The 11306-nt window shown below is 44.4% G+C and overlaps 1 protein-coding gene across 3 annotated transcripts in view; it reads left to right on the top strand.

Moving 5' to 3' along the window:
• Positions 1-2756: 2756 nt before the first annotated feature.
• MYO1C (myosin IC) overlaps positions 2757-11306 on the top strand; it is a 54899-nt gene continuing 46349 nt past the window's right edge. The window contains exon 1 of one of the 3 annotated variants that reach the window (XM_032707659.1): positions 2757-2937. In XM_032707659.1, the coding sequence (XP_032563550.1) occupies positions 2863-2937 (75 nt within the window). In that variant the 5' untranslated portion in view covers positions 2757-2862. Of the gene's footprint in view, positions 2938-4746; positions 4802-5216; positions 5545-11306 lie in introns of those variants that run through there. The other 2 variants (XM_032707662.1, XM_032707660.1) reach the window with 2 other exon arrangements.

Genomic DNA, 11306 nt, shown 5'->3' with positions numbered 1-11306 from the left:
TTTAAGTGGAAATCAGTCAATAATAACATGGTGTAGGGCTTTGGGCTGCAAAAGAAGGGCAAGGACAGATGCTATTTTACTTTTGGATAAAGCAGATTCATCTAATTTTTTTTCCCCTATTTCAATGAACCCAATATTAAATGAACTTGTCATTTTGCATTTCTGTCCCCCTTACCCCACTGAGGAGGGTTTGGTATTTTCCTTGTGAAAATGCACAAACGCTTAAATTGCTTTCTTAATTTTTAAGAACAGGTTCTTCTAATTTCACTTTTTCACAGAGAACTTTTCACGGGGTGATTAGAGGTGTCATTTTTGTCTTTGTGAGAGATCTGCTTCATTATGCTTCATATTTTAAATTTTGCATGTTTTAATATAAATCTGCACTCAAATAATTTCCGTCTACGGGTAACTTTTCATAATTCCCTGGTGTTAGAGAATTTATTTAAAAATAGGAAATATGTCTACCAAGGAATGTTGTCCAATATAGCCTCATTTAACTTCCATATATTTCTGATTCCTGGCTAACCCCAGGATGTGCAGTGTATCATTGCACAGAGATAGTACAGCTCTGTGTAAACAGGAAATATTTCTAAGATGTCTTGCGTGTTTGTTAGACCCTAAAAATACGTTCTGATAAAGACTATTGTTTCCACTACCACTGCTTCCTTCTCTGGACTTGGACACCAAGTGACACTCAGATGAACTTGTCTTAATTAATATACTGCAGTGAAAAGGCCAGTTGAACAAAGCCTGAATTAGTTATTCCTTGAGAGAGGAAACGATCCTTTTTTTTTTGAGAAATCTGCGTTACTGACAGGAAACTTCCAATGTCCCTTTCAGCCCTTGGATATAGGGATTCACTATTGGAATGTGATGGAACTGAAGCAATTTCTGTGCAGTGCACAGTTACTCTGGAAATTAATCTGCTCAGGAGCTGCACTGAACTTGTCTGTTTAATTGCTTCAGCTTGAGAAAAATCATTGATTTGTGCCTGAACATCCCACCTCTCTCTCTTACAGTGGACCTGTCATCTTCCACTTCCAAGGTCTCTGCAATCAAAAAGAAATCTCATTTTGCAATGAAATTAGAAAGTAGCAAGAGAATTCTGTTGAGGAACATTTGAGCACAGATTGGAAGAATCACTGGAGGAAAACAGTGAAGTCAGGGCAAGTGTGAGAACTGGGAATGCAAACTGGTGAGAGGAAATGCAGAGGTGCAGGGAAAATTCAGAAAATAAGAATATTGGCACCACAAAAGGAAGAAAAACAGAATAGCAAACATTTTAACCTGCTAACCATACTTTGAAACTGGCAGTTATTAAGTGCAGACATCAGTCCTGGTAGGGAATATTTCAGGATTATTTATCAAATACCACTTTCACTGTAAGTGTGTTTTCAGTGTAGTTACAGTGGTTTTACAGTGAACTGCTTGAGCTCAGCAAAGACCACACTTATGTTCCTCTCTTCCCTTTTTTATTTTGTTCTTACAATTTTTTTCTTCAGCTTCTTTCTACTTTCTTTATCCTTTTTTTTTTTTCTCTTGTCACTGACTTGTAGCCCACTTTCCAAAGCTTTTGTGCACATAGTTCTGGTATCAGCATCAAAGGAGCCATTCCAACTACACAATTCTTGTGTTCTAGATGACTAATCCTTGTGATTTCTCTCCATAGGAAGGGGAGAAAGGACAGGCTGGGTATTGCTCCATATGGTGGGTTTGTTTGGGGAAGTGACAGTGATGGTTTTTTTAAAATGTGATAAAATCTCTTTTTCAGTAGAACTCTGTATTGGCAAGTAAGTGCTCAAGGCAACAATTGTTGGAGTGGAGCAATCTTGTGTGTAACAGCTAAGGGAAAAGCATAAGAATGATTCCAGATATGAAACACAGAACAGTGACAGGCTGTTTCTTTTCAGCTGCTGAGCAGAATGGTGTTACCTGGATCTGCTTTGGAGTGGCCAGTGGTTGTTAATCTTATTAACTAGGTAGGTTTTTTGGCAAGCATTATTGTTTGGACTTGGTTTGTAGTACAGTTGAAAATTCAAAATTGGCTCTTCCAAGAAGATAGAAGGAATTGCCTCCTATCAGCAAGTCTTAAAATACCCGAAATTTAGACTGATTCCCCCCCCCCATAACAGGTGGGATATCTGCATCTTTTTTGGAGGGGTGTATGAAGGGAGTGAAAGGTCTGGCCTCTCCATTAATGGATGGCATGACCATTGTAAAGCTCTGTAATTGCACTTAAACCTCTGTTCACCAGAGGATTTTTCTCATATTTGTAGTAGGAATTTTTGTGCGGTAACGTGCAAGTTAATTTCCTTTGTCATGATTAGTTAGCTACTCAAGGACTCAATTAATAATGATTTCGTTCTGCAGCAATTTGCAGAACTTCCTGTAGTTACCATGGGAGCAATCAGTATTTTCTATTGCTCTGCCTCTTGGAGGCAAAGATGAAGAATTTTTCTCTCTACATAAAATCTCTTGGTAGGTTTTTGAAGTCTGCAGTGTGATTGTTTCGTGCTAATACCTCGAAACAGCATCCGCAGCGACTTGACTTGGAATTCTAAGTCCGCTGGGAGTAAAGTGGAACATCAACAAAGTTGGCAGCAATAAACACAAGCATAAATTTAGGCTTCTTGGAACTGTCGTGGCACATTGTAACCAGTGGAAACTAGTCTTGAACTTAATTGTTTCAGCTCACACCTAACCCTTAGTATAAATACAGAGGTTCATCTTTTCCTCTCACAACAGGGCTCTGAACCAAAGATTGCAGTTAGTCAAGTTCTGCTGCCGCTGCTGCTGCTGCTGTGCACTGAAATCAGAACTGTCTGTAAAGAATAGAGAGATTTCCTGACTTTCCTTGGAAAAATGGAACTGCGGATTGAACGTGTTCCTACAGGAGAAATCATCCGCGTGGTCGGTCGCAGTGGAGAGCACAAGACTGTAAGCCTGGCTTTTATTGTTCTGTTTTCCCCTCTTGTAGTGTTAGTTACACAATAACCAGCTTAGTTCCGAACTGAGCGACTCTAGTGCAGAAATGAGGGGTTTGCAAGACTGGTTGGTCCTTGGAGTGACTGTAGCTGTGTTGTGAACAGTTTTCCCTCCCTAGGATGGAATTAGTAGCAGTGAATGTTCATATGAAGTGACTGTGAGTTTAGAAAATCGTTAAAGTGTATTTCCTGTTGAAATACTATAGTGTAGCAAAGTTGGTGTGACTTGCAGTTGGTGTTTGGCCTGGCTCTATTAATTCTGTCATAATTCTGGGAGCATTTTCAAAGTACAAAGGAAGGGAAAGAGCTTTGAAGAGAGTGTTTTGATCCTCTTCAATATCGACTGTTTGTACTGTCACTGGGTTCATGCCCTGAATGTTACAGGAAGGTTCACGCTGAAAATTCAGAGTTGAGGGACATATTAACAGGCTATTGTGAATATCTCAAGGAATTGAGTATTCTGTTAACTTGTGACTTTTATTGACTCGGGTTCAGGGTTTGTATGTAAGCAGATGGAAAATCCACGAGCTGATTATTCAGAAAGACACAGTACTCTTCTAAAAATACTTTCCATTTTCTTGGAATGAACAGCCATTCTGTGTGGTTTGCTTTAGAATATTTTCTAACTGGATTTATATGTTTTTTAATTAAAGGAGTCTTTAGAGAAGAAACTGTAAAAACTATTTAAAATGTTTATAAAGTACCTGTGAATTTATATCTCTCTGTCATAGGTGCTTAAAAGCTGTTTAACAGATCTTCAGCTCTGGTAGAGCCATCTTGTACTGAAGTGCACATCTGTGCATGTTGCTCCCTTTTCCTTGCATTGTCTTTCTTGTGACTAATCTAAAACTCGATCTGAAAATTAGCTGAGACATTTACTGTGTGTGGTTACACAATTGTCAGGTAGAGTCACTTTATTCCACAAAAACCTGAGAGCGCTCTCTCTGCCTTGTTGGAAGAGTGGCAATTCTGGTGTTCTTTGGTTTTCAGTAAATGGTCCTGAAATGTTCCTGACTTACTTGTAGTGACGGTAGAGGACACTGGCGGGACTGAATTGTCTTGCCTAGGGGGAACTGTTCCTTTAAACTTTATCCCTAATAGCACGTGCCAGGGTCCTGGGGGAGACATCAGCGAGAGAAAAGGTATCAGTTCAGCTTGCTAAAAAGTTGCAAATACTCATTAACATGCCATAAACCGGCACTTTGCTACTTTGAGATCAGCAGCCTTGTCTGTGCCAGGTGCTGTCGGTGCTGCAGGAATGGCCAGAGAGAGGCAGTTTCTGATGTCCCGCGCTTTAACAGAGGCTTTAAAGACACTTCAAACTGTTGCAGCAGTGGCAGGGGCAGAGCTTCACTGTTTCAGCTCGGTGCGGTTCAGCTTGTTGGGAGTTCGATCGCGTGCAGAATTTCCCGTGGATCCCGAGGAAGGCTGCCTGCGGTATTTCCCACCTGCGCGGACGCGGACGAACCATCAGAGGGGACGGTTACCTGAACTTGGCGAAGTTCACTCTCTCTTTTTGGGGGGGGGAAGGAAGAATCCCTCCGGAGCGCACTTGTCGAAGGCGCGCTTTTGACGATGCCCCCCCGCACATCAAAGCGGGGCGAGGAGGGGACGGCAGGACTGCCACTGCCCTTGCGGGCGGCGGGGCAGCGCGGTGCCCGTGCAGGTGAGGGCGGAGCAGGGCCCTCAGCCCGCATGCCCGGCGCTCGGACATGCTCACTAGCGGCGCGGCGCGGGCTCCGCGGGCAGTCGCCGCCGAGGCGCTCGCGGAGCCGCCGCAGGGCCCCGAGCCGCGCGTCCCGCGGCGCCCAGCGCAGGTGAGCGGGGCCGGGGGGGGCGCTCCGGGGGTGTCCGTGGCCAACGCCCGGCCCCTCCTCGGCGGCACCGCCGCTCTCGGCCACATGGCTCAAAGGGGCAGCGCCGTGCGGAGGGGAGGGCAGGGCAGGGCAGGGCGGGCAGCCGCGGTTTGGCCGTGCCGCTCCCCCCCCCCCCTTCCCCCCGGAGTCGGCGACCTTCCCGGAAACTCTAAAAATTTCCACGGAAGAAACAAATGAGCGTTTGAGAGCCAGCCGGCATCCTGGCGGCGGCACGGCGCGGGCTCCGGCAGCGCCGAGCGGTTGCTCGCTCCCTCCCTCCCGTTCCGTGACGCCGCTGACTCCGGTAACGCTTCCCCGAGCGCATCCCGAACGCCCAGCCTGGGACGGGCGGAGCGCTCGCGTGGGGAGCCCGAGCGCGGCCGGAGCCGGGCAGGGTGTGGCGGGGCGTGCGGCTGCTCCGCGCTGAAACGCGGCCGTGGCACGGCCGGGGTTCGGGGTGTCTGCCTTGCCCTGCTCGAGAGCGGCTTCCTGTACATCCCTGACTTTGAGTTACGGTTGTGTGCGCGCTGCTGATCCGCCCTGCTGTGCATGGCACTGACATTGACGTTGGAGGAGTTCTTCCTTCTCTGCCAGTGCTTGCACAGGTGCCCAAGAGCACTCGGTGAAGAGATCTCGCTGTATTTAGCCTCGTTTTACAGGTGGAGATGATGTCAAACTCCGTACTGCTTCAGCTTAGACCACAGGTCTGAATCCCCTGAGACTCGGGGGTCCCCATCTCTTGTCTTCTTTCTATGCCAGTTTTTCCCAGTTCTGAGAGACCTGGAGTTAATTGCCTTAAGCGACAGTGATTCTTGGAAGGAATCTGACTCTGCTTGAATGAGCAACTCGTTCTAGTAACTTGAATTTTCCAAGTAAGCTGGCTTGAGCTGCGTTCTTGTAGTTGGGAGGATTACAGAGGAAAAGTGATTCTGAGATACAATACAGAGCTTATTCTGGTATTTAATCATTCTCTAACAGTTGCTGGAGGCAGAAGGCGTCTCGAGAACTACTTGTAGATGGCAGCTGCTTAGTTTTAGAAAGTGACAAATGAGAAAATATCCTTGGTTGGTGGGACAAGCCACAAAAACAGAACCACATCTTAGAGTACTTGGGAAGAAAGGCGTTTTTCTTTCATCTCCTTTTGGGGCAATGGACAATTACCAGTTGTCAGCACCTTTTCAAAAATGCCTAAGGCTCATGGAAGTGATGAGTTCTTAATTTTTACAGTAGGCCCTGATATGGCAACCACTGTCATGACACTTCAGGGGTTTCGGTTTTGATAGTGGATATAATGTGTTTTAGGGAGGGGCTGTGTAAATAGGAATCTTGTCTTCTGCCTGGCAGGGACCAATGGGGTGCTAGGCTGTGCACATGCTCTCCTAATTTATCATGGTATAAAGGGTAGATATATTTTTTTTTTAAGGAAAAAAAGATGTGAATCATAATACTATAAGGGAGTGAGAGATCCCGTGTGACTCAGGATCCACAGGGTGTAATCTCTGTTCTCTTTTGCATAATTAATAGCAAAGAAACTTGTGATTGATGGTACAGGATTTATAATAATTATAAGAGAACTTATATAGATCCTAACAAAATGATTCAAGCTAAGTAGAAAACTGTTTTTTAATTTACTTTTTTATTTGATCTGAGCCCCCTGGAGGAGGGTCCGTAAAGAACTGGGGGCTAAAAATGCTTTATAATATTACATATGATGTGTCTTTCTATGAAAAAGCTCAAACTTTATGCAAAGGTAAAAATAGTCTTAGTCATGCTCAGATATTTGGGATTTTTCTATTGTTTGTAGTGTCATGTTGCTTGTTACTTTGTTGGGAACCACATGCTTTCTAGGAACTGGACAAATTCCTCTACCCCTGTCAAAAGGGACAGTCTGCACCAAATGCAGGAGAAACAAACTGCAGCAGCTGCCACAGTCCCAGAGCAGTGTTTAAACTATTGCTCTGGTGTTTCAGCCCACTGCCCCCTCCCTTGGCCCAGTGCTCTTACCTGGCAGGTTGGAGTAGTTCCAGCATGTAAAATATGGAGAATCACTGGGCTAGAGCACTTTGCCTCCCAGTTTGGAGAGTAATGAGTGAGGGCTGTTCACAGGGTGCTGTCAGATAACCAGTACTTTCTGTAGGACGAATTTATATTTGGGAAAATATGATGTGTTACTGGTGGGGGAGGGAACTTAAAAGTGCAGTGGATTTTCCTGAGGTTGGTGTGTCCTGCTGCCCTTTGTAAGCGATGCACACGTAACTAAATCACTTGTCCTTTCATACAGGCTAAAGAACCCTTTATAGAGGCTCATTTGTGTGTTTTTAAAATGTTACTGCAGGGAAAACCATCTGTATTGTGCTTTGCCTTACCTGTATCAGTGACACTCAAATGTGGTTCACTTTTCAGAACTGATCCAAATCAAAGCTGAGTAGGCAAAACAAACAGGTGATTTGTCTGCAGCAGATTCCCAGCCCAGCTCCCTGTGTGAGCACACCAACATCTGCACAGAGGAAGGAAAGGCTGGGATCAGATGGGGACTGCCCTGCTGGAAGCAGCAATGCTTTATGCTGGCAATTGTGGCATGTGTTTGTCTTTTGTCAGGGCCCTTCCTGTGTTATATACTGCTTTACTGCTGTGTAACCAACCCCTGAGTGATGTGGTTGGCCTTGCCTAGGATTGCTATCCCTGGCTTCAACAGAAACCATACATCTAACCTTCTGTCATCTCTAGTGGGTGAGGTTTGCATGGGTTGTGTTTCTCTGAGATGGTGTAACACAGTTCCTTTTCTGCCTGGAGGGAGCCACTGGTGCTGTGCCTCCTGTGCCTGGATTCAGTGATCTCTCTGCTGGAAAACATCCCGCTATATATTTTGTGCCGTCCTCTGCATGTTTCTTGTTGATGCATTAGTGGGGTGGGTGGCCAGCTCTTCCCAGAAAGCATTAATAAAGCAAGCAACATAAATAAACGTGAAAGGCTAACAAAGCTTGTTATGGCAGAAGGTTCTGAGTGGACAAATACCAAGTAATTTGTTGCAACTGAGTCATGTTCTGTGGGGGAGGAAGGTCTGGTGTTCCTTGAAGCCCTGCCCTACCTTATTTAAATATTTAAACATTTAAATACTGCAAGGAGCAGCAGGGCCAGTACCTTCTCTATTACTGTATATCTCCAGTGTAGCCTGTGCTATATTCAATTCCTGTCCTGGAAGGTGATAAAGGTTGGTGTTTAGAACTCCTGTGACATTCATGCACACATGGATAACTCTCCCTGGCAGTGGTTTTTCGTTAGGAAAGCTCTTGGTCACATGTGAATGTCCAGCTAATCTGTGCTTCCCTGGGACACTCACAGCCCTTTAACCGGTGCATTGACCTTAGTCCAGCCTGGCCCCCACCCTTCCTGTAATTCAGTTCAGCAGCTGATAATAAATGAAGGTAGAATTTAGCACTTGGCAGTACCTTGGGAGCGCTGCAGTGTTTGCCTTCCGGGCAGTGAGGTCCTGGAGCTGGAAGGTACAGCAGCCTGCAGTCACTGGGAAGTTCTGTCACTGAATGGGCAGTGTCATTGTTGGTGGCAAAGAATGTCTTGTCAAAAATGTGTTGTGATATTTGCCAGGAAGTGGATAGTCCATGAATGACTATAAAAAGTCCTCCCTAACACAGTTATGATGGCACTCAGCCCGCTGGTTGGATGCAGACTGGGCCATATAAGCTGTAGCTGCTTTAAAAGGCTGTGCCTTTAAATTTATTTTGGTAATTTCTTTTGGAGGCGCTTTTCTAGTACAAGTTTACCACAAAGTTTGCTACAGAGATGATGAAGGGCCTAGAGGGGAAGTCATTAGGAGTGGCTGAGGTCACTTAGTTTGTTCAGCCTGGAGAAGAAGAGGCTGAGAGGAGACCTCAGCACAGTCTGCAGCTTCCTCAAGAGGGGAAGTGGAGGAGCAACCAGTGACAGGACCCGAGGAAGCTGAGTCAGGGGAGGTTTAGGTTCAGTATCCAGAAAAGGTTCTTCCCCCAGAGAGTGGTCAGGCACTGGAACAGGCTCCCCAGGGAAGTGGTCACAGCCCCAAACCAAAGAGAGCTCAAGGAGTGTTTGGACAACACTCTCAGGCACATGGTAGAATTGTTGGGCAGAGCCAGGAGTTTGACTTCAATGATCCTTGTGGATCCCTTCCAGCTCAGGATATTCTGTGATTCTGTTGTTTGACTCTGTATTTCCTTGTAGTGCTCATATATCTGACCAGAGACTTCACCACAGAGATGTGCTCCTGATCTCAGACAGTGCACACTGGAGGCTGGAGAACAGCCTTTGGAGTGGGTTTAAGACTGCAGGGAAGCCTTTGTTCCTTAGCAGCTGAGGCAATGTTTCATTAGCCAGAGTGATCCCCGGTGCCTTATGCCAGCTGACAATCACCAGGTGTATTTGGCCATTTTACTAATGAAGAGAAGGATTATGGAGGGAGCTGTAATTCAAGAGAACAGTGTTGTCAGAGGATTTTGGTGAGCTTACAATTGCATTTTTCTTCATTATCATATACTCAATATTTCATGGTTGTCTTTATGTCTGTTTTCATTGCCACCTGCTGCCTGGTCTGAATGGGATATTCCCGTCCAGGAAAGAGTCACTTTTACTTCAATTATAGTGACAAACTGAGAACAGAAAAGAGGGTAAACTCAGCTCTCTCACTGTGCATATTGTTCATGGCTGAAGGGTCCAGTTAAGTCAATGTCCAATTATATAATGAAGAGATAGTGATCTGTGTAGCCTTTTAGAAAATTAAATTCCACTGAAACAATATAACTGGAACTATAGAAGTAGGAGGAAAGCTATTTTCCATTCTGAAGCAGATCTTTGTATAGTGTTGCGAGTTGGGTTTTTTAAACTCACTAACAGTAACTAATAACTTGTACATTATACAGCCCACACTGAGTCATTGTTTACTCAGGGAAATGACTTTCAACAACCAGACTTGTTTGCTAACTTTAATAACTAAAATATGCAGTTCTGTGCTTTACAAGGCAGCACACTATAATCAACATTTTTTTTAAAAAACAAAAGCTGATACATATTTGCAACACTACACAGTGTTGCTTTACAAGTAATGCCTCTGCAGTTCAGGTTTTGGTCTGCAGCAAAGGCTGAGGTGTCCAATGGTGCAGTTTGGAGAGAGGGAAAATTACTGCACAAAATTAATGTTGGGGTTTTCTAGAGTTTTATTGAACCTTTCAAATTAGAGACCAGAAAGCCTTGTTCTCTGTCCACACATCTTGTTCTTTTAAATAACAGGTTGTCTTAAACTCTTAGAACTTTTGGAGTCTGTGTGAAATTGCCTCTTGGGAGGGAAAAACCACACCTTTGCACCAGGAAGCCAGGAATTCTCTCTCTTGAGAGAACTGGAACTTAGACAGCAAAACAGATGTTTCTTTTGCCTCATGTAAGTGAGCACTGAAGTTCAGTTGTGAGCAGTTTCCTGCCTCTTCCTGACTATCTGCTGTTCTCTGTTAGCACGGGGGTTTTCTCACAGGTGTTACAGGCAGCTTTCCTAGCCACCCATCACACTTGTTAAGATTTTAACAGCAGTGTTTGTGTACCTGGTTGGTTTTGGTGACTGAACAAACCACGCCAAGTGCACACAGTGCAATGTATCAGGTTCTTCCATCAGTTTGTTCACCTGGGGGTGAAGTGGGGGCAGCTGAGCACGTCTGACACTCCATGTGAAGGGACAGGAAAGAGGGTTTGGACTTTTAAAATATAATTTTTGAAGCTATTTCAGATCTTCTTTCTGAATTTATGCATTTATGAATTTTGTGGTCAGTTCTCTTTCTTCTCCCTTCAGAACTAGTAAGTAGCGTGTAACTAAAAAAATATTGCAACTTGAAAGAGGAGATTCAGAGTAATATGGTTCCTGGAAAAGCATAGTAATGGGTAATGAAGAACTGCTTTTATATCTGTTTTATCTTTCCAAGAATAACCAAAAAAGCACCCATCACATTTCTCAGGTAAACCAAATGCTGCATTTTGACTAGTGTATTCAAAATTATTATTTTCAATTTCTCCTAAATCACAAGCTTTTTTGGACACAGTTTTGTTTGAAAATAGAAAGGAAAACTTAGTCTCATGTGAAAATGAAGGCAAATACAAAATACGTGACTTGCAAAATCCTTATTTTATTTGTGCATGGATTTGTTTGCTCTTCTGGTTGGGGGAGGGGGTCAAAAGCAAGTTCTGCAGGGAAGTACAGAGTGTGTTTTTTGTGTGCCCGACCATAGCACTCTGTGGGAATGCAGATGATATTTAACTTCAGTTTTGATGATCTTCTACCCAGAAAGCTGGTGGATGGGAACTGGGAACAGCAGCTGATGGAGCCATCAGCAAAGCTCAGAGCATCTGTGTGAGACTCTGATTTTTACCATCTCAGAATTTCTCATGTTTTACTTTTGTACCTCCATTGACACAATTAACTGTACAGAGCTGT

This window comes from Chiroxiphia lanceolata, chromosome 20 (assembly GCF_009829145.1).
Source record: "Chiroxiphia lanceolata isolate bChiLan1 chromosome 20, bChiLan1.pri, whole genome shotgun sequence".
Taxonomy (NCBI): Eukaryota; Metazoa; Chordata; class Aves; order Passeriformes; family Pipridae; genus Chiroxiphia; species Chiroxiphia lanceolata.
This window is presented reverse-complemented; position numbering and strand designations above follow the sequence as displayed.